Source organism: Tamandua tetradactyla, chromosome 8 (genome assembly GCF_023851605.1).
Source record: "Tamandua tetradactyla isolate mTamTet1 chromosome 8, mTamTet1.pri, whole genome shotgun sequence".
Classification (NCBI taxonomy): Eukaryota; Metazoa; Chordata; class Mammalia; order Pilosa; family Myrmecophagidae; genus Tamandua; species Tamandua tetradactyla.
This window is the reverse complement of record NC_135334.1, coordinates 82,062,350-82,086,205: the sequence shown is the minus strand read 5'-3', so window position 1 is coordinate 82,086,205 and position 23,856 is coordinate 82,062,350. Positions and strand designations below refer to the sequence as shown.

Here is a 23,856-nt window from a genome sequence, read left to right as displayed (position 1 = left end):
CAGCTAGTAGGACTGAATCATGAAATCATGCTTTCATGGTTTGGAAGATAACAATAAGAATTCCAACCACAATCAATGTGGATAAGGAAAAAAGTGACCTTTAAAAAATGTAAATTTCATGATTTCTCTTCCTGCTTACAATATTTCAGTGGGTTTGTACTGCCATTCAGGGTTTAAAAGAAACCTTATAATGGACTAAGAGGGCCTTCTTGATTTGGACTCTTGCTATGCATCCTACTAACTGATGCTCTGCTTTCTGCTTACTCATTCACTCCTGTTTTCTGGTAGAAAGTCTGTTTTCAGTTTTATGAAGTCACTACCTTATCTCGCCTGAAGCTGTCTAAACATGCCCTTCTCTCCATCTGATATATGTTTCTCACCCCACTTTGTTTTTAACTGGCTAATTCCTTCTCTTTTTTACAGATCTCCTTAAAATGTTATTTCCTCAAGAGGGCCTCTTAACCCTTCCTCACAAATCCCTATTATTCTCTCTCCACCATTTTTATCTCTCTGAACACACTGTCTTTTCTCTATAGTTCTTCATCTACATTTTATTTCATGTGGCAGAATGGGCTTCTCTTCTCCTTAATGACAACTTGCAAGGGATTACTGAGGTAATAAATAGCACGGTTGCAATACTACCTAATAATGGAAGGGGCAAGTACTCTTAACTTTGCAGTTTAAAGTGAAGGAGATATGCCTCAGAGAAGTAATTTTCACACCATAAAGTCTGATGATTGTTTTAAAAAATACTTCACTCTGAGGCCAGTTATCTTCCTGCCATTAGAAGTGTTCCACCCATTTCCCCTTCTAGAACAGTAGGAGAAGGAAGAAAAGCACTTAAATTGGAATGGAACCAAACTTAAGTTTGGGATGAGTCCAAAGGGTGCTGCTGGATCTTACCCCACTGTGGACTTTGTACTAGTTTGAAATATATAACTTGAACTTGAAATGAAGGACTTCTTTAATGTCTTTGTGATTTGCACTCATGTTTATCTAATTATCATTAAGTACATTTTTTAGATCTTCCATTATAGGAGGCTTATTAGCTTAAGCTTTCTTCATATATTTAAATGTGTGATTTGTTTAACGTTTAATTGCTGTGGTGGGTTGAATTATGTATCCTAACAAACATGTAATTTTAATCATAATCTGGGTTCCATTTAAGATAGAACTTTTTCAAGATGTTATTTTTAGTTTAAATGTGGTCATCTGAACTATGGTGGGTTTATTTGTTTGCTAAAGCTGCCAGAATGCGATATACTAGCAAAGGAATGGCTTTTAATGAGGGAATTTATTACAAGTTTATAGTTGAAGGCCAGAAAAAGGTCCAAACTAAGGCATTCAGGAAAAGATATCTTGACTCAAGAAAAGCCAGTGTCTGTCACATGGGAAGGAACATGGCTGGTGTCTGCTGGTCCTTGTTCCTGGTTCCGTGCTTCCAGCTTCTGATGCCAGTAGTTTCCTCTCTAAGTGTCTGTGGGACTTCACTTAGCTCCTCTGGGACACTATTCTGGGGTCTTGCTTTCTTAGAATCTCATAGGAAGGCACATGGCAATGTCTGTTTGGCTCTGCTTGTGCCTAGGCATCTGCTCTGTCTTTTCACACTTCAGACATCTCCAAACATCCATGTCTCTGTCAGCGGTGAAGCAACTGTTCTCCAAGTGTCTGCATCTGTGGTTTCTCCAAAATTTTTCCCCTTTTAAAGGACTCTAGTAAACGAATCAAAGCCCACCTTGAATGGGTGGAGTCACAGCTCTATCTAATCAAAAAGCTATACCCACAATTGGGGTGTCACTTCTCTATGGAAAGAATCCATTCAAAGTTTCCACCCTAAAGAATAGGTCTGGCCCCAGAAGATTGAATTAGTAATAAAGCATGGCTTTTCTGAGGCACATAGTTGTTTCAAACCAGCACAGTGGGCCTTACCCACATTTCTGGGGTCTTTATAAAGAGATTCTGGAAGCCAAAGTTGAAGAAGGCCACGGGGGGAAGCTGGAAGTCAGCAGGACCCTAGAAGAGGTATGAAAGGACATTGACATCTGATATGAGGCAGGGTTTCAAATCTAGGCACCCCCATGGAATGTGCAAAGCTAGTACTGAGATACTATCAACTCCAGGAGGAATTAAACCTTTTAGTCTCTGAAAATGTGAGCCACTAAATTCCTATTTTTAAAGCCAGCCTATTTTGTGGTATTTGTGATAGCAGCTCTGGCAAAGTAGGTAATTGCCAGACTTGATAACAATTCTTTGAGGATAGTAACTGTATGAATTTTTTTATCAATGTTGAATACTGCCTGGAACAGAGTGTATATTTAAATTCTCTTTTTCTTAAACTTTGTATTTTGATCTAATTTCAAATTTATAGGACAGTTTCAAAAATAATTCAGAATTCATACAGAGAACTTCAACATACCCCCCCCCCCCCCCCCACTGGATACCTAGATCCACCAATTTTAACATTTTGGTACATTTGCCATCCCTCCCTCTCTCCCTACCTTCCTTCCTTTCTCTCTGTTTCTCCCTCCCTCTTCCTCTCCCCTTTCCCATCCTCCCTGCATGTCACTTATCTATTAATTAGGGATGGATGTGTGGATTTATTTCTGTACTCCCAGTTATATTCCATAGTCTATATATGCTTGTTCTTGTGCCAGTACCACATTGTTTTTATTGGTGTAGCTTTGCAATCAGTTTAGAAATCAAGAAATTTGAGTCCTCTAACTTTGTTCTTCTTTTGAAGATAGTTTTAGCTGTTCACAGTCACGACTCTTCCATATGAATTTGATGATTAGCTTTCCCATTTCTGTGAAGAAGGCTGTTAGAATTTTGATTGGGATTGCATTAAATCTGAAAATTGCTTTAGGCAGTATTGGCATCTATTTCAGTTGGCTAAAGCTGCCTGAATGCAAAATAGCAGAAATGGATTGGCTTTTACAAAGGGGATTTATTAGTTTACAAATTTAAAGTTCTACGGCCATGAAAATGTCTGAATTAAGGCATCAAGAGGGAGATACCTTGACTGTGAGGAAAGGCCTCTGGTATCCGGGATTCTTTTGTTACATGGGAAGGCACATGGTGATGTTTGTCAGTCCTTGCTCCAGGGCTCTGTTGCCCTCACCCTCTGTTTCCAGTGGCTTTCTCTCTAAGCATCTGTGGGTCCTTGCTTGCTTCTTCAGGGTCACCTCTCTGAGCTCTCTGTGTCCTGTGGGTCTCCTCTCAATAGTCTTTTCCCCTCTGTGCCCTTCACTTGGCTTCATCTCTCTGCTCTCTGTATCAGCTCTCTCCCCAGAATGTCTCTGGTTATTTCTTTTCTCTCTTGGCTTCTCCTGAGGCATTTTCTTTCTAAGCTCTCTCTCTCTTCGTGAGCTCTCTTAAAGGACTCCAGTAAAGAATTGAACTGGGTGAGTCATATCTCCATTGAAACGAACCCAATCAAAAGGTTCCACCCGACAATAGGCCTGTACCTATAAGAATGGATTAGAAGAACATGGCTTTTCTGGGGTACATGGTGGTTTCAGTCCAGCACAGCATCTTAATGATATTAGGTTTTCCAATCTATGAGCACAGAATATCTTTCCTTTATTTAGGTCATCTTTAATTTCTTTCAATAACGATTTATAGTTTTTTGTGTACAAGTTATTTGTATTCTTGGTCAAATTTATTCCTAGATATTTTATTTTCTAGGTTGCTATTATAAATGGAATTGTTTTCTTGATTTCATTTTCTGATTGTTCATTTTTGGTGTATAGAAAAATCACTGATTTAGTTGTATTGATCTTTTGCCCTGCCAATTTGCTGAATTCATTTTTAGCTCTAGTAACTTTCTTGTGGTTTCTTCTGGATTTTCTATATATAGGATCATGCCATCTCTGAATAGGATATTTAATTTTTTCTTTTCTGACTTGGATGGCATTTATTTCTTTTTCTTGCCTAATTGCTCAGGCTAATACTTCCAGTACAATGTTGTATAGCAATGGTGATAGTGGTCTTCCTTGTCTTCTTCCTCATCTCAGGAGGAAAGCTTTCAGTCTTTCACCAGTGAGTATAATGTTATCTGTGAGTTTTTCATATATGCCCTATATTATGTTGAAGAAGTTTTCTTCTATTTATAGTTTCCTGAGGCTTTTTACCAAGAAAAGATGCTGGATTTTGTACAATGCAGTTTCTGTGTCAATTGAGATGCTCATATGGCTCTAATTTTTCATTTTATTGATGTGGCATATTATATTGTTTTTTTAAAATGTTGAACTATGCTTTATTTTATTTTATGAAAAGTTTGTGTAAGAGTGAATTCATTTCTTCTTTAAATGACATAGAGCACTTACTAATGAATCCATTAAGAATGGTGCTTTCCTTTTCGGTAACAGTTTTAATTACCAACATGATACCTTGAATGATGTTGATCTGTCTAGGTTTTCTGTTCTTGTTTCAGTTTGGCTGAGGTATACTTTTTCTGGGAATTTGTACATATGTTCTAAAGTTTCAAATTTATGGCATAATGTTTTCATAATCTCTGCAGGTCTGTAGTGATATCTTTAAAATATTCTTGATCATCTTTATTTATTCCTTTTCTCTTTTTATAAAATCAATCTAATCAGGATCTATTAGGCATCAAACTTTTTAAAGGACCAACTTTAGGCTTTTTTGTCCTCTGTATGTATTTTTATTTTCTGATCAGTAAATTATGCTTCTTTATTAACAAATTTCTGTTTCTATTTTCTGGAGTTTATTTCATTGTTTTTATCCAACTTCTTGAGGTATATACTTAATTCATTATTTTCAAACTACTTTTGTGTACCATGTGCATAATGTAATTCATTATTGTTTGATGCAAAATACTCCCTAATATTCTTTTTGAGTTCCTCATGACTCATAGGTTATTTAGAATGTAATTCTTAATTTCTAAACATACTGATGTTTCTCAGTTATGTTTTATTATCTATTCTTACATAATTGCATTATGGATTAAACTGTGGTTTGTATTCAATGGTTTAAATACTTTAAAAGTTTATAATTTCTTATGGTCCAGTATATTGTCCATTTGTGAATATTTCAGTATATGATTGAAAGGGATGTTTTTTCCCCCAATTGGTGCATGTGCATTAAACAGAGTGCGTTAATAGTGTTGCTTATATTTGCTTTCTGCTTTTGAATTTATTTCTTCTATCAATTATGAAGAGAGGTATGTCAAAGTCTCCCCCTATGAATGACCATTTTGAGTTTCCTTGTGATTCTGTAAATTTATACTTCATATGTTGGAGGTCATATTATTGGATACATACAAATATGGAGTTTTTATATCTTCTTTGAGAATTGAATCTCATTATGAACAACCTTCTATCTCTAGTGGTGCTTCGTGTTCTGCAGGCTATTTCTTCTGACTGTAATATAGTTACATAAATTATAACTAGTATCTGTCTAGAATATCTTTTTCTACCATGTTATTTTTAGTATTTCTGCATCCTCATGTTCTAGATGTGTCTCTGGTGAGAAGTACTGTGGAAAAAAAGGACATCAATATAGAAGGACATAAAGTAATTGGTGTAGGATTCAATATACCTAAGTATATTAGAGAAAATCTATCTCACTGAGAAGGTTTCATTTGGGCAGACTTAATGGAAGTAAGGGAATTACGATTCTGGGAAGGTACATTCCAGGTTGAAGGAAAAGGAAAGGCAATGGCTATGAGGTGTGAACATTCCTGACGACTTAAAGAAATTGTGAGGAGACTAGCATGGCTGGATAGGAGTGAACAAGGGGGTGTAATAAGAGATGAGATGAGAGAGTAATAAGAAACAAATAGTTTAGTCTATTTTATGAGTTTATAGACTGAATGGAACAGGGAGTCATTGCAGGGTTTTGACAGAAGGCAAGGGCAGAAGAAGGGAGAACAGTTTGGAGGCTACTGCTATTTTGTAACTGAGAGGTAATGGAACCTTGGAGCATGATGCTAGCCTAGAAAAAGTGAGACTGTTCATGTCGTTGACACACTGTATTTTGAAGGATATGCTAATGGATTTGATACAGGTCTGGGACATAGGATAGATTCAAGAGCAACCATAAAGTTTTCATCCTGGGAGATTAGAAACTTGAGGTTACTATTATCTGAGATGGGGAAAGCTGAGGGTAAAGTAGGTTTTAGGAGAGTAACAGGAGTTTCATTTTTGACATATTAATAAGTGAGCATGAGTTTTTTTTAAATTTACAAATGTATTTCTTAGTAGAATGTATTTTATTTTTGGCTTTATCTTTAATGTAAGAGATGTTTCAGAATGTTAAAAATTTCCAAGACTTTAGTTTTCTTTTTGGTTGTTGTTTTTCAGTTTTATTGCAAAGAATGATTGCTAAGTCTTTAGAATTTACTGAGATTTTCTTTGTGACAAAAGTATGTAATAAATTCTATAAATATTCTCCATAGATATTTTGAGAGCAAAATGTATAGTTAACAGGGTAAAAGTGTGCTTTGTGTCTCATATTTACTCTTTCAGTACTACTGATAGATAAAAATTTTATTATTCACATCTCCCCATTTGTATTTCTTTGTTGTCTCTTTGCTGTATCGTACCTTGAGAAAGGTGTGTTAAAATCTACAAACTTTGATTGCTACTGCATCATTATTGGTTTTATGTATTTCATTTTTTCTTGCTGTATAAAATCCTTTGAATCATCTTTATAGATTGTATACTCATAAAAATATCTCTTTTCTCAAATTAATACTTTTGATTTCAAACTATATTTTGATAATAACTTTACTTTCTTTTTCAGGTCCTATGGCTAGTTCAAGGATGGGTGTGTTATCTTACCATGGCAAATGATAGGGGAGGGGTTCCTGTATTCGATTCTGTGATTAACCCCTTCCTTCTTTTTAGAATAAAGATGCAAATCCGAGAGGACAGATCTCCACTTTGCTGTTGGAAGCCCTGTTGCTGCCAGGAGAGAAGCTTTCTTGAGAATGGAACCTACTTCAGGAAAGCAGAGAAGAGAAATACAGAAAGGGAACCCACATCCTATCCCTATTGTCCTAGGTTTGCAGGACTGCAGATGAATATATCCCTAAACTCTGCTTGGACTGACCCAATAAGCTTCAGTCATTGTTTAAGCTATTTTAGCCTGAGTCCATGCTCCCTGATTTTCGCATCTCCACTGAAAGATTGATAACATTATCTTTATTTTATAGCTAAAGTAATAGAATTGGAGAAGTTAAATTATTATCTCAGAGTTATACATTTAGTGTAGATCTTTTGACTCCTAATTAAAAAAAATTATTTAGGAAATCACAGTTGATTACTTTTTTCTAAAAAATTTCAGTGGATCTATAATACCACTAAAGGATTAAAAGTTTTTGAGTGAGAGAACTCAGGTTCTCTACAAATAGGCTTCCATCGATTTGCTTTAATTTGTTCTCCACCATTGTACGAACTGTTCATTCCACCCAATCAGATGCTGTGAACTCTAGGTCACCTGCTTTTGTTCACTCCTTTAACCCCTCCTCCCTTCTCCTCTTTCCCTATTCACTAAAATTTATTTAGCCTCTGCTTTCACCTCCTATTAGGAGATGTCTTGGTGGAATTGAGTCCTAGAGTGAAGAGGGGTTTATTCCCTGTAGCTATATGAAGGAGTCATGCTCCAATGTGTGCTATTGAGCTTTCACACCTGAGGGCTCAAGTTCAAGGCTCTTTGAGTATCACACAAAAATATGGGAAAGTTTACACAAAATGATTGCAAGTTCTCCAGGGAGGGCTTCTCCAGGGCATATGATTCAAAGCAACATAATATTATGAAATCATCAACTGAATAGTTGAGTTGTATTTATGAGACAGTGGCTTTTGATTAGATGTAAAGCATCTGATAAAATAGCATGAATATCAAAGAGATAGAGTCAGTAGGTAAGTGAGTGAAGATTTTGTTTTAGTCTTTGTTAGTGGGCTTTCCATTTATGATTCTCGGATCATTGGAAAAGCTTTTGATGTGATGCCTCAGTGCTCAAGAATTACTAGGCACAGCTGAAACATTCAAATTAATAGACTTTCAAAGTTTGACGCTAGCCAATTTCTCTTTCTGTTGTTTTCAGAGAATAGTTTGGGCAATAATAAGAGCTAGAAGTACCATGCATCCACTAATTGTTAAATGGTAGAAGTTTGTAACTGGGAGAGAACTTGGTAAATAAGTCCAACCTCTACCTTTTTAAATAGAAGGGTAAAACCTAAGGAAGTGAGTGGTCTTCCAAAATATTACATGCTAATCAGTTACGGAGTTATGGTGGGGTCTTCTGAGGTTGTGAGGGAAAGATGGAGCATTCATGCTCAGTTACTTCTGACCCACTCATGAAGGCATAATTTTGTGTTGTTCCATACATGGTTTTAGTCAGTCCTGTGAAGGTTTTCAGTTTTCACATGATATTCTTTAAATTTTCTAAATGTAAAATCTACTTTGAAAAGTTTGAATCTGAACATGTTATTATTTTTGGTTTCCATTAGAAATAGGTTTTAATTATTTGGTTTTGCAGAGTTCATTTTATTAATGTTAAGGAGAGATTCTTTTTGACCTCCAAATTGAAATTATTATAATCTAAAGGCACTTGAATCACATATATGACTATGGTTAAACTTAGAACATTGAATATCTTCAGCTTGATGTGCCCTTTGGCCTTTTGACTTCCTCATGTCACACAGTAAAATACCTGCTTGTTTTCAAAGCATCATACAAATGCTAGCAGGCCACCACTGTATGTCAGGTGTCATCAGCTAAACTGATAAATCAAGTCGTCTCTCTTCCTTCTGCCTTTTTCCTTTCACTTGATGGTCCTTCTACCCGTGACCTCCTGTAAGTATGATTGTCCATTATCGCTACACATCTAGAATTAATCATTCTCTCGTTTAAATTTTAAACCACTTGTTATTACTCCTGTTTCTAAATAGTGTTGTATATTGTTTTTATTTCTTTCAGACACTGTATTCCTTAAAGGTAGAGTCTGATTTGGCCATATATGTTCATATATTCGACCAATATTGGTTTACAACTATTATGGGCCAGATACTGTTATAGATATTATGAAAATGGCAAGGAACAAAACAAAATCTTTGGCCTCATGGAGCTTATAGTATTGTAGGGGAGTTAAAGTATATATCTATGTCTGCATCTATGTCTGTGTCACTGTCTATTTGTATGTTTGTGTCTATATGTATACCTACATTTAGCATTAGTTAGGGAAAAATAGAGGATGGTTTAAGAAGTAGGAGTTAGAGAGAGTTGAGTGAGAAGCAGGGATGCTATTTTATGTAGTATGGTTAGGGAAAACCTGTCTGTTAAGGTTATGGTTCAATTGTACATTTGGGAGTGCCGGCCCTTGAAATGTTAGGTGCTCAGTCAGTATTTGTTGAATAATTAATAATTACATAAACCTCTTGATTAGATGGGAAATGTTTCAGTTTGCTAAAGCTGCCAGAATGCAATATACCAGAAATGGGTTGGCCTTTACAATTTGGATTTATTAGTTTACAAATTTACAGTTCTAAGGCTTTGAAATGTCCCAGTTAGGGTATGATAGGTTAAGGTGTCAGCTTGGCCAGGAGATGATGCCCCATTGTTCTGTTGTTGTGGACTTAAATCTTCAGTATGTGAAATTCATCTATGGTTGATTACCTTTGGGGTTGGTTAAAGGAATGGCCTTCCTAAATGAATGAGATTTCATTTAATTAGCTGGAGGCTTAAAAGAGAGCAGTCAAAAGAGAGCTGAGCAGCTCAGCATACTTCATCTCAGCTCTCACAGCTCAGCCCAGATGTTTGGAGATCCAGACAAGAATAGTCCCAGGGAAAGCCATTGGAACCCAGAAGCCAGGAGAGAAGGCCAGTGGTCCCAGGAGAGAAGGCCAGTAGTCATCGCTGTGTGCCTTCCCATGTAACAGAAACTCAGAGGAAAGTAAGCTGCCCTACTCTTTTGAAGAACTGCAAATTTGTAACTAAATAAATTCCCTTAGTAAAAGGAGATCCATATCTGATGTGTTGCATTCTGGCAGCTTTAACAAACTAAAACACAAGGCATCAATGGCATGATACCTTTCTAAAGAAAGGTGGTGGCATCTGGGGTTGCTTTATCAGATAGCAAAGCACATGGCAGGTGTCTACTGGCTCTTTCTTCCTGTGTTTCATTGCTTACAGTTTCTGGTTCCAGTGGCCTCCTATTTGAGCTATGGTGAGTTTTCTCTTAGCATCTCCAGGGCTTCTTAGCAATCTCAGCTTTTTCTGTCTTTTATCCTCTCATAAAAGTCCCCTGTAAAGGATTAGGGCCTTGTCTTGAATTGGGTGGGTCACATCTCATTGGAAACAGCCGAATCAAAAGGTTCCACCCACAATAGCTGTGCACTTACGGGAATACATTAAAAGAACATGGCCTTTTCAGGAGTATATAATAACTTCAAACCACCTCAGGGAATAAGTAAGAGACAGGGAGAGCGAGCTAGGGAGAGACAGAGAGGAACTTAAATCACATATCACATGTTTGCAATGACCAAAAAATGAGCATTTTTTCTTAAGGTCTGAATGCCACTTTTATACCAACAAGGTCATAGGATGGGCCACGGAGTACTGGCCCTAGAAATTTCCCAACCATTCAAATCCCAGTATAAACTGGCCAAGCTTAGTTTAGGGGGACATTTATAAGCTAGAAGCCAATTCACAATTGTGAGATCATCTAAGAGAGAAACATCTAAAATTCAACGCCTTTTGTGTTTTTCTGGAGTGTTGCCACATTTAACTAATGAATATAAAGGTATTTTGAACTTTGATTATAATAAATATATATTAACTTTGCTGGAACTTTGAGTTGTTAGGTTGTTACAATAATACCTTATTATATCATTTGTCTACTTTTTAACACTTTATTTTTAAATCCATATTCATATAAAATTGAGAAAAAGAGAATGAAACCTACAGCAATGCTAAAGAAATAGAACCTAAGTTATAAAATATATGTTTGCTTTGTGAATATGTTAAACTTTAAACTACAAATTGTAGAAGTTGCAATAGAACTGTATTATTTTGTATATTTCAGACAAGATTTTCTGTGCTGGAATTCTTCACTTGCTTCACAAGTGAAAGATTCATTAATCTGAGTTATTAGCCATTCTCCACAATGCCAACCTGAAGTTCTGTCAAGATGGACTCTTCTTTACATCTTCTGCCAAGAGTTCCTGCTGTGAATTCAGACTTGGAATCTCAGTTATTGGATTGTGATTTCATTATTTATATACTATGTTCATGAAAACAGTATATTCTCCACTACTGAAATGAACAGACAAAATCAAAGCTCTGTTGTTGAATTTATCCTCTTGGGTTTTTCTAACTTTCCTAAACTCCAAGAGCACCTCTTTGGGGTTTTCTTGGTTATTTATCTAGTGACCCTGATGGGAAATGCCATCATTGTATTTGTCATCTCCCTGGACCAGAGCCTTCACATCCCCATGTACCTGTTCCTCCAGAACTTATCTGTGGTGGAAGTGAGTTTCAGTGCCGTCATTATGCCTAAGATGCTGGTGGTCCTCTCTACTGAGAAAACTACAATTTCTTTTGTGGGCTGCTTTGCACAGATGTATTTCATCCTCTTTTTTGGTGGGACTGAATGTTTTCTCCTGGGGGCTATGGCTTATGACCGATTTGCTGCAATCTGCCATCCTTTGAGTTACCCAATGATCATGAACAAGAGGGTTTTTATGAAATTAATACTGTTCTCATGGGTCTCAGGGATTATGGTGGCTACTGTGCAGACCACATGGGTATTTAGTTTTCCCTTTTGTGGCCCCAATGAAATTAATCATCTCTCTTGTGAAACTCCAGCAGTGCTAGAGCTTTCATGTGCAGACACCTTCTTGTTTGAAATCTATGCATTCACAGGCACCATTTTAATAGTAGTGGTTCCTTTCTTGTTGATACTTCTGTCCTACATTCGAGTTCTCTTTGCCATCCTGAAGATGCCATCAGCTACTGGGAGGCAAAAAGCCTTTTCCACTTGTGCTTCTCATCTCACATCTGTTACCCTCTTCTATGGCACAGCCAATATGACTTATTTACAACCCAAATCTGGCTACTCTCCAGAAAGCAAGAAACTGATGTCACTGGCATACTCATTGCTAACACCTCTGCTGAATCCACTGATCTACAGCTTGAGAAACAATGAGATGAAAAGAGCTTTGTGGAAATTATGGCAAAGAAAAGTAGTTTTACACTCAGTCTGACTGAGTTGAGAATTTGGTCACTGCCCAGCTATATTAGTCGTTTAAATTTAATAAATGGTAAAAACAGATTGCATTTTTTCATACTATAAGTTTAATTTGTTGAGTTCTCCAAGTTTGACATCAGGGGTATCTCTCTCTCTTCAAAAATATGTTGTTGTCATTTGTTTTCATAGATACCTAATTCTTTGTAACATGGTAGATAAATCAATTTATCTACCCATTCCTCTATTATGCACAGCCTAGTAACTAGATTGTTGTCATTGAGAAAATGCTTAACAAACAACTAGTTACATACATTCATTATCTACTGTTGCTTTTATTACTGTATGAGGATTCCTCAAATTGGACTGATGGGTGAAAGAGTGTGCACTTATAAATGTTAATAGAGACTGCAGAATTACTTTTGCAAATGATTTTCACTACTTCAGTTTGACCTGAAGGCCTGATCTGTTTCACAAATTGGGTAGAGCTTCGGGAGACTACTTACTAAATAGAGAGATGATATTTCACTTCTGGAGAGAAAATCTATTACATGAAAGAATAAAAACATATAACTCTTTATTTGGGGAAGAAGACTGGTTCTAGTTCATGGACTCACACTGATTATCATCCAGAAACTGGACTTCTCTTGTATTGTGCCAAATATTAGTCAAATGTTTGTTACCAGAGAACAATATGGGAGCTTTCCTGGAATCTCACTGGATAGTACTGCTGGCTCTTACAGTTGTAGATATTTTTTTTTTGGACAATTTTATCAATATCCCTTGTAAACCAAAAATGCCCTCAAAAATTTTATATACAATGATTGATTTTTTTCTTTTTCAAGAAAAAGAAATTAACTAACTGTGCTTATATTCTATCATTTTTAAAGTCATATCACTATCTCTCCCACCTCTCTCAAAATGAATTACTTTTATATCTTTATATCCAAATATATATATATTTCGAACATTTTATGCTTGCTTCCTATCTTAATATTGCTATAGAGAATAGAGTGGAGCCCCTTTATTTAATATACATCACATGAGTTCCAAGTACCTTTAAATTCTGGTATAGGGATAGTAATAGAGATTAAAACAGTATTCTCATTTGAGGCTGCCATTCAGTTGTGGGAAAAGCCATTTTTATTTACAACTACAGCTACTAAAAATGGGAAATAAAGGTGCAAATCTGATGAATTTTTGGGAAGAAAATGTCATCATTGGAGGGTTAAAACCAGTGTGGGTAATATCTGAATATTATGTAATATTCTTTCTAGTAGGGCATAGATAGGAATTAGCAAATCCTTTGATTGGATTCCGTCTCTTGGTGTCCTGAAATTTCTATCCCATTGTTATTAAGGAACCAATTAAATAGGGCCCTTTGCAAAAACTAAAGCAAAAACAAAAATGAAGTTATCTTGGAAAGCCTAAAAACCAAGTCAAATATACATCTTAATTTAAATTTTGAATCTTTCATTTGTTCAGTGATTCATTGAGTCAACAAGTTTTTAAGATTGAGTGTTAATGTAACTGTCCCTAAGGATGCAAAAATGACTGAAATACATTCCCTGCCCTTGAAGAATTCACAGTTTATTGGAAGATCACTAGAGTTTGGGGGATCCCTGAGGCCTCACCCTTACCCATGTCTCTGACCCTGGTGACAAAGAGAAGGTTGAACAGGCAAAGTCTGGTTGCGTGTGTGATGAATTCAAGGCATACTGATTCTCCTGTTGGTGACAATTTGGTCACTAGCTAGCCAGTCCAAATGCATCCAGTTTACAATTCCATTCTGAATAGCAGCAATTCCAGCAATACCTGCTTTTATCTCATGCCAGCTAGTAGGAATGATACATGAAATCATACTTTCTTAGTCCTGAAGATAACAATAAGATTTCTAACCAAATCAAAGTGGACAAGGAAGAAAGTGATCTTTTAAAAGCATAAATTTTATGATGTCTCTTTCTGCTTAAAACATTTCAATGGATTTTGCTGCCAGTTAGGATTTAAAAGAAAACTTATAATGGCCTCTGAGGCCTTTCTCAACTTGGGCCTTTCCTATGCATCCAACCAACTGATGCTTTGTTTTCTGTTCAATCATTCACCTTTCACTCATTGTTTTCTGGTGGAAAGTTTGTTTTCAGTTTTATTAAGTCACTACTTATTCTGGCCTGAAGCTGTCTAAACATGCCCTTCTCCCCGTCTGATATATGTTTCTCACCCTGCTTTTTAACTGGCTAATTCCTACTCTTTTTCCAGATCTGCTTAAAATGTCATTTCTTCAAGAAGGCCTCTTTGACCCTCACTCCCAAATCTCTCTCCCCCATTATTCTCTCTCTAAACACTCTGCCTTTCTTCATAGTCTTTCATCTACATTTTATTTCATCCCACACAATGGGCTTTTCTCCTTAATGGCAACTTGTACAGGACTGCTGAGTTGTCCTGTGCAGTCACAGGACAATGTAACTCAATGTTGGAAGGGGCAGACACCCTTAATGTAGCAGTATAAGGTGAAGGAGATAGGCTTCAGAGACATAATCTCCATACCATAAAACCTGAAGTTTTCATTTCCTTTGCTGCTCAAGCAAAATACTATGTAATGGGCTTATTTAAACAATGGGAATTTATTTGCTTATGGTTTTGAAGCCAAGATAGGAGTCCAAATCAAGTCATCATTAAGGCAATACTTTCTCTCCAAAGACTGTGGTGTTCTGGGTCAGCCAGTGATCCTTGATCCTTAACTTCTCACATGGCGGCATCTCCTGGTCTCTCCCTTCTCTTCTGAGTTCCACTGATGGTCACCTTCTGGCTGCTCACTCTGGGCTTTTCTCTGTGTGTTTCATTCTGCTTAGAAGGGACTCCAGTAACAGGATTATGGTCTACTCTGATTCAGTTAAGATGTAGGTGGGCTACATCTTAACTGATGTAACCTCATAAACAGGTGCTATTTACAATGGTTCACATCCACAGGAATGGGTTAAGTTTAAGGAAATGTTTTTCTGGAGTAAATATAGCTCTAAACCACCAAATTATTATTATTTTTTTCTTCTTTTTTTTTTTTTGCATGGGCAGTCACCGTGAACGAATCTGGGTCCCTGGGCTGGCAGGCGAGAACTCTGTCTGCTGAGCCACTGTGGCCCGCCCCACATTGATTTTTTAATTGTTTTTTTTTTAATTGTGAAATATAACATATATACAAAAAAGCAATAGATTTCCAAATACATTTTAACAAGTAGTTATAGAACAGATTTTAAAGTTTGGTACGGGCTACAATTCCACAATTTTAGATTTTTATTTCTATCTGCTCTAAGTTACCGGAGGCTAAAAGAAATATCAGTATAATGATTTAGCAATCATACTCATTTGTTAAACCCTACCTTCTCTGTATAACTCCACCATCACCTTTGATCTATCTTCCACTCTTTAGGGGTATTTGGGCTATGCCCATTCTAGCTTTTTCACGAGGAAAGGAGCTGTCAATAATATGGGATAGGAAGATGGAACTAGTTGATGTTCTAGAGAGAGTGGTTCCTCTGTATTTCAGGACTTACCTGTCCAGGGACTCAACTGGAGGTTACCCTAGTGCATGGAACCTCTGTAAAATCTTATATAATACCCTATGTGTTCTTTAGGATTGGCAGGAATGGTTTTGGTTGGAATTTGGCAAGTTATGATGAATAGCAGTGTCTGACCAAAGCTTGAGTAAGGGAGTGACCTCCAGAGTAGCCTCTTGACTCTATTTGAATTCTCTCAGCCACTGATACTTTATTTGTCACACTTCTTTCCCCCCTTTTGTTCAGGATGGCATTGTTGATCCCATGGTGCCAGGACCAGTCTCATCCCTGGGGGTCATCTCTCACACCGCCAGGGAGACTTTCACCCCTGGATGTCATGTCCCATGTAGGGGGGAGGGCAATGATTTCACTTGCAGAGTTGGGCTTACACAGAGAGAGGCCACATCTGAGCAACAAAGAGGTCCTCTGGAGGTAATTCTTAGGCATACTTATAGGTAGGTTAAGCTTCTGTACTACATACATAAACTTCACAAGACTAAGCCTCAAGATCAAGGACTTGGCCTACAGATTTGGGTGTCCTTAATGCTTAACACAATATCAGGGGTTTCCCCAGTAGTAAAGTTTAATAGTCCCATATTTTTTTCTCCCATTGCTCAAGAGCCCTTGCCAATACTTTTTGATTATCTGCTTAATATACTCTGGGATATTTCCAGGCAGTACATTAAACTATAGAGGATTAAAGGCCCTCACTCTTTTTTTTTCTTGTTGTTGTTGCTTTTTTTTTTTTTTTCCATGGGCAGGCACCAGGAACCAAGCCTGGGTCTTCAGCATGGCAGGCAAGAACTCTGCCACTGAGCCACCATGGCCTACCCAAAGGCCCTCATTCTTATTCTGGGCTCTCTGTGTTTGGATTGTTTAAATGATCTATCTATCCAGGTTGAGTTACATTATGTGCTACAAAAAATTTAGGTTCTGGAAAAAATAAACCTTTCTTCCTTTGGTCTCAAAGAGTAGATGAGTTTCTAAAATACAATGTCTTCCTTGCCCCTGTGTTCTGAGTTACCTTAATCCCGACCTGATTTGTTTTTATCTCTAAATACCAGGTTATACATATATAAAGCAGCCTCTCAAAATCCAGAAATAACAATTACCACTCCAGACTAAATGTGGCTTCTATAAGAATTTACAATCTAGGCCCCCTGTTTTCCTTTAAGTATTTTCTAATTTGACCACACAATATTTGCTCTTCTGTCACTGGCTTATTTTACCTCACCAAATGAACCACAGGTTCATTCACAGTGTTGCATGCCTCACAACTTCAGTCCTTTTTGTAGCAGCACGATATTCGATCATATGTATACACCATTATTTGCCAATCTAATTCTTAGTTAGTGCATTCTTCAGCCACCTCCATTCATCGGGCATCATGTATAATGTCCAACATCAACAATCCATCAACACTCTCAATTTTAGATAATTTCATTGTTCCCAAGAGAAAAATAACCACTTAACACAAACAGAAAATCCAAACCTCCCCTTAACTCTTGCCCCTTCCACTAGCATTTACCCCTGGTGTTGCTGTGGTACTGTTAATGTTTTACTGTTAAACAACCCAGAGTAAGCAGTAGCAGATTTCCTCCTATACCCCCAATTTATACACTCTTTGTACAACATTCATACCTTTGCAGTAGCTCATGCAAGAATTCATTTATATTTTTAGTGTTAATCAGTGGGACACATGGGTCTACACATCCCCTTTCAATCATGTTCACCTTCAATGTGGTAATATTACTTATAGACCCACTGGTGAACTACCTGTACTTCTATCTATTTCCTTACATTTAAGTACAACCTCATTACCTAACTGTTCACCCACCTCTAGCTTCCGTGTATCTCTAGGCCCCCTATATTCTGTATCATAAGCCTCTGATTTTATCTTTACGATGGTCATAAAAGTGGAATCATATGGTATCCAACCTTCTGTGTCTGGCTTATTTCTCTCAGCATTATGTTCTCAAAGCTCATTCATTCTGTCCTGTGCTTCAGGACATCATTTCCTCTCACTACTGCGTAATATTCTATTGTATGTATATACCACAATTTGTTAATCCATTCATTTGTTGATGGGCACTTGGATTGTTTCCATCTTTTGGCAATTATGAATAATGTTGCTCTGAACTTCGGTGTGCAAATGTCTGTTTATGTCACTGCTTTCAGCTCTTCTGGGTATATACTGAGTATATATGTCCCGGGTCATAGGACAACCTGATATTTAGTTTCCTAAGGAACCACCAAACTGTCTTCCATAGTAGCTGCACTATTATACATTCCCACAAGCAATGCATAAGTGTCCCAAGTTCTTTACATCCTCTGCAACATTTGTAGCTTCCTGTTTGTTTAATAGCAGCCATTCTTATAGGTGTGAGTTGGTATCTCATTGTAATCTTGTTCTGCATTTCTCTAACAGCTAATGAAAATGAGCATCTCTTAATGTGCTTTTGAGCCATCTGCATTTTCTCTTCAGAAAAATGCCTATTCATATCTTTGGCCCATTTTATAATTGAGTTGTTTGTTCTTTTTTTGTTGAGTTGTAAGATTTCTTTATGTATACAGGATATCAAACCTTTAACCAATTTGTGATTTTCAAATATTTTCTCTCCTTGAATTGGCTGCCTCTTTTGACAAAGTCTTTTGAGGTGCAAAAGCATTTGACTTTGAGGATGTCCCATTTATCTATTTTTTTCTTTTATTGCTTGTGCTTTGTTTGTGAGATTTAGGGAGCTACCTCCTAAATCTAGGTCTTGAAGATGTTTCCCTACATTTTCTTCTAGCTTTTGGGTACTGGTTCTTATATTTAGGTGTTTGATCCACTTTGAGGTAATTTTTGTATGGGGTGTAAGGTAACGGTTCTCTTTCATTCTTTTGGCTATTGATACCTAGTTCTTCCATGCCCATTTATTGAAAAGGCTATTTTGTCCTAGTACAGTGGATTTGGGGGCCTTGTGGAAGATCAACTGACTATAGATTTAGAGGTGTATTTGTGCACCCTTGATTCAGTTCCGTTGATCAATACTTTTATCTTTGTGCCAGTACCATGCTGTTTTGACCACTGTGGTTGTTTTCTTTTTTTACCAATGACATATTCCAAGTTTATTCTCGAATGTCGATTCACATCATTGGGACCATACAGTATTTGTCTTTTAGTTTTTGGCTAGACTCACTCAGCATAATGTTCTCTAGGTCCATCCATGTTATTACATGCTTCATAAGTTTATCCTGTCTTAAAGCTGCATAATATTCCATCGTATGTATATACCACAGTTTGTTTAGCCACTCGTCTGTTGATGGACATTTTGTCTGTTTCCATCTCTTTGCAATTGTAAATAACGCTGCTATAAACATTGGTGTGCAAATGTCCGTTTGAGTTTTTGCCCTTAATTCCTTTGAGTAGATTCCCAGCAATGGTATTGCTGGTTCGTATGGCAATTCTATATTCAGCTTTTTGAGGAACCGCCAAACTGCCTTCCACAGTGGTTGCACCATTTGACATTTCCACCAACAGTGGATAAGTGTGCCTCTTTCACCGCATCCTCTCCAGCACTTGTCATTTTCTGTTTTGTTGAAATGGCCATTCTGGTGGGTGTGAGATGATATCTCATTGTGGTTTTGATTTGCATTTCTCTAATGGCCAGGGACATTGAGCATCTCCTCATGTGCCTTTTGGCCATTTGTATTTCCTCTTCTGAGAGGTGTCTATTCAAGTCTTTTTCCCATTTTGTAATTGGGTTGGCTGTCTTTTTGTTGTTGAGTTGAACAATCTCTTTATAAATTCTGGATACTAGACCTTTATCTGATATGTCATTTCCAAATATTGTCTCCCATTGTGTAGGCTGTCTTTCTACTTTCTTGATGAAGTTCTTTGATGCACAAAAGTGTTTAATTTTGAGGAGTTCCCATTATGGTATATTACATTAATTGATTTTCTTATGTTGAACCATCCTTGCATACCTGGGATGAATCCTACTTGGTCATGATGTATAATTCTTTTAATGTGTTGTTGGATACGATTTGCTAGAATTTTATTGAGGATTTTTGCATCTATATTCATTAGAGAGATTGGCCTGTAGTTTTCTTTTTTTGTAATATCTTTGCCTGGTTTTGGTATGAGGGTGATGTTGGCTTCGTAGAATGAATTAGGTAGTTTTCCCTCCGCTTTGATTTTTTTGAAGAGTTTGAGGAGAGTTGGTACTAATTCTTTCTGGAATGTTTGATAGAATTCACATGTGAAGCCGTCTGGTCCTGGACTTTTCTTTTTAGGAAGCTTTTGAATGACTAATTCAATTTCTTTACTTGTGATTGGTTTGTTGAGGTCATCTATGTCTTCTTGAGTCAAAGTTGGTTGTTCATGTCTTTCCAGGAACCTGTCCATTTCATCTAAATTGTTGTATTTATTAGCGTAAAGTTGTTCATAGTATCCTGTTATTACCTCCTTTATTTCTGTGAGGTCAGTAGTTATGTCTCCTCTTCCATTTCTGATCTTATTTATTTGCATCCTCTCTCTTCTTCTTTTTGTCAATCTTGCTAAGGGCCCATCGATCTTATTGATTTTCTCATAGAACCAACTTCTGGTCTTATTGATTTTCTCTATTGTTTTCATGTTTTCAATTTCATTTATTTCTGCTCTAATCTTTGTTATTTCTTTCCTTTTGCTTTCTTTGGGATTAGTTTGCTGTTCTTTCTCCAGTTCTTCCAAGTGGACAGTTAATTCCTGCATTTTTGCCTTTTCTTCTTTTCTGATATAGGCACTTAGGGCAATAAATTTCCCTCTTAGCACTGCCTTTGCTGCGTCCCATAAGTTTTGATATGCTGTGTTTTCATTTTCATTTGCCTCGAGGTATTTGCTAATTTCTCTAGCAATTTCTTCTTTGACCCACTGGTTGTTTAAGAGTGTGTTGTTGAGCCTCCACGTATTTGTGAATTTTCTGGCACTCTGCCTATTATTGATTTCCAACTTCATTCCTTTATGATCCGAGAAAGTGTTGTGTATGATTTCAATCTTTTTAAATTTGTTAAGACTTGCTTTGTGACCCAGCATATGGTCTATCTTTGAGAATGATCCATGAGCACTTGAGAAAAAGGTGTATCCTGCTGTTGTGGGATGTAATGTCCTATAAATGTCTGTTAACTCTAGCTCATTTATAGTAATATTCAGATTCTCTATTTCTTTATTGATCCTCTGTCTAGATGTTCTGTCCATTGATGAGAGTGGTGAACTGAAGTCTCCAACTATTATGGTATATGTGTCTATTTCCCTTTTCAGTGTTTGCAGTGTATTCCTCACATATTTAGGGGCATTCCGGTTCAGTGCATAGATATTTATGATTGTTATGTCTTCTTGTTTAATTGTTCCTTTTATTAGTAGATAGTGTCCTTCTTTGTCTCTTTTAACTGTTTTACATTTGAAGTCTAACTTGTTGGATATTAGTATAGCCAACTCCTGCTCTTTTCTGGTTGTTATTTGCATGAAATATCTTTTCCCAACCTTTCACTTTCAACCTATGTTTATCTTTGGGTCTAAGATGTGTTTCCTGTAGACAGCATATAGAAGGATCCTGTTTTTTAATCCATTCTGCCAGTCTATGTCTTTTGATTGGGGAATTCAGTCCATTAGCATTTAGTGTTATTACTGTTTGGATAATATTTTCCTCTACCATTTTGTCTTTTGTATTATGTACATCATATCTGATTTTCCTTCTTTCTACACTCTTCTCCATACCTCTCTCTTCTGTCTTTTCGTATCTGACTCTAGTGCTCCTTTTAGTATTTCTTGCAGAGCTGGTCTCTTAGTCACAAATTCTCTCAGTGACTTTTTGTCTGAGAATGTTTTAATTTCTCCCTCATTTCTGAAGGACAATTTTGCTGGATATAGAAGTCTTGCTTGGCAGTTTTTCTCTTTTAGTAATTTAAATATATCATCCCACTGTCTTCTAGCTTCCATGGTTTCTGCTGAGAAATCTACACATAGTCTTATTGGGTTTCCCTTGTATGTGATGGATTGTTTTTCTCTTGCTGCTTTCAAGATCCTCTCTTTCTCTTTGACCTCTGACATTCTAACCAGTAAGTGTCTTGGAGAACGCCTCTTTGGGTCTATTCTCTTTGGGGTGCGCTGCACTTCTTGGATCTGTAATTTTAGGTCTTTCATAAGAGTTGGGAAATTTTCAGTGATAATTTCTTCCATTAGTTTTTCTCCTCCTTTTCCCTTCTCTTCTCCTTCTGGGACACCCACAACATGTATATTTTTGCGGTTCATATTGTCCTTGAGTTCCCTTATACCCTGTTCAAATTTTTCCATTCTTTTCCCGATATTTCCTTTTTTTTTTGGAATTCAGATGTTCCATCCTCCAAATCACTAATTCTATCTTCTGTCTCTTCAAATCTATCATTGTAGGTATCCATTGTTTTTTCCATCTTTTCTACTTTATCCTTCACTTCCATAAGTTCTGTGATTTGTTTTTTCAGTTTTTCTATTTCTTCTTTATGTTCAGCCCATGTCCTCTTCATGTCCTCCCTCAATTTATCGATTTCATTTTTGAAGAGGTTTTCCATTTCTGTTCATATATTCAGCATTAGTTGTCTCAGCTCTTGTATCTCATTTGAACTATTGGTTTGTTCCTTTGACTGGGCCATATTCTCAATCTTCTGAGCGTGGACAGTTATCTTCTGCTGCTGGCGTCTGGGCATTTAGTCAGATTTCCCTGGGTATGGGACCCAACAAGGTTGTAAGATTTTTCTGTGAAATCTCTGGGTTCTGTTTTTCTTATCCTGCCCAGTAGGTGGCGCTCGTGGCACACATTTGTCTGCGGGTCCCACCAGTAAAAGGTGCTGTGGGTCCTTTAACTTTGGAAAACTCTTGCTGTCTGGGAGGTTCGCTAGCCGAAGCGGCTTGGAAGAGTGCCAGCCGGCCTGGGGTCTGAACGCGGGGAGGGTCGCTGGCCGCCGCAGCCCAGGAAAGCGCCCGTCCGAATTTCCTAGTCGGCCCGGGGCACCAAGCTTGGCGGGAGGGCGCCAGCTGCAGCGGCCCGCCCGGGAGGGTGCACGTTCCCGGGGAGTCACGGGTTTGGAAGGGCCCCCCCCGTCGCCGTTTTCCGCGGCCTGGGGATTTCCGATCCAATTCTCTCAGTTGGTCCGGTGGGCCGCGCGTGGTGTGGGTGCCAGCTGCCGCGGTTTGAGGGGACCGCCTGTCCAATTCTCCCAGCCGGCCCAGGAAGGGGGAAGGGAGTGATTCCGGCCGCTTGCCGCCCCACCCGGTGAAGCCCCTGCCCCTCGGCGATCTCACCAGAGTGGGTTCTCTCAGCCAGCCAGCCATTCCAGGATGGGGTACGCTGTCTTTTTTATCTCTGTCGTGGCTTTGGGAGCTGTTCTGTATTGTTTCTACTCCCCTAGTAGCTGTCCTGGAGGAGAAACTAAGATCCACGTGTCTTACTAAGCCGCCATCTTCTCCGGAAGTTACCAATGAATTTTTGAAACAGTGTAAGGATCTTCTGAGGTGTAGGGGAGAGATGGAGCATTAATGGTAAGTTGCTCTTTACTGATTCATGAGAGTATAATTTGGTTTTGTTTCCTACCATGGTTTTAATCAGGGGTTTTCTGTGTTTTATGTGCCACTCTAAATTTTCTAATTTTCAAACCCTATATATTTTTTCTTTATTACAGAAGTTGTGAGTTTACAGAGCAATCATGTATAAAATACAGAATTCCTATAAAGGAATCCATCACCAACACCTTGCTTTGGTGTGGACCATTCATTACAATTGACGACAGAACATTTTTATAATTTTATTATTAAAGTCCATGAAAACCTACCTAGTTTTAAATTTTGGAAAGTGAATTCATTATTCTTTCTTTTTCAGTTAGAAATGGGTGATATATTTTGATCCTGCACCATCTAATTTACTAATTTTAGAGATTGTTTTTTTGACAACATAAATATAATGATATGGTCATTGAAGGAATTTGATCTCATATGATTATGATGAAACTTAGAATTATATCAATTTGCCTTCTGAACTCAACACATTATGTCATTAGCTAGATGTCCTTTCTGCCTCCTAAATTCCTCACATCACAGAATAA

General features: G+C 37.5%; 1 protein-coding gene and 1 long non-coding RNA gene across 2 annotated transcripts in view; both read left to right on the top strand.

The window, feature by feature from the left end:
• Positions 1–23,856, top strand: part of LOC143644639 (uncharacterized) — an 81,297-nt gene that overhangs the window by 37,498 nt on the left and 19,943 nt on the right. The window lies entirely within an intron of this gene.
• LOC143643644 (olfactory receptor 10A3-like) lies at positions 11,286–12,230 on the top strand. The gene has a single exon (XM_077112247.1). It carries the CDS (start codon positions 11,286–11,288, stop codon positions 12,228–12,230), a length of 945 nt encoding a protein of 314 aa, XP_076968362.1.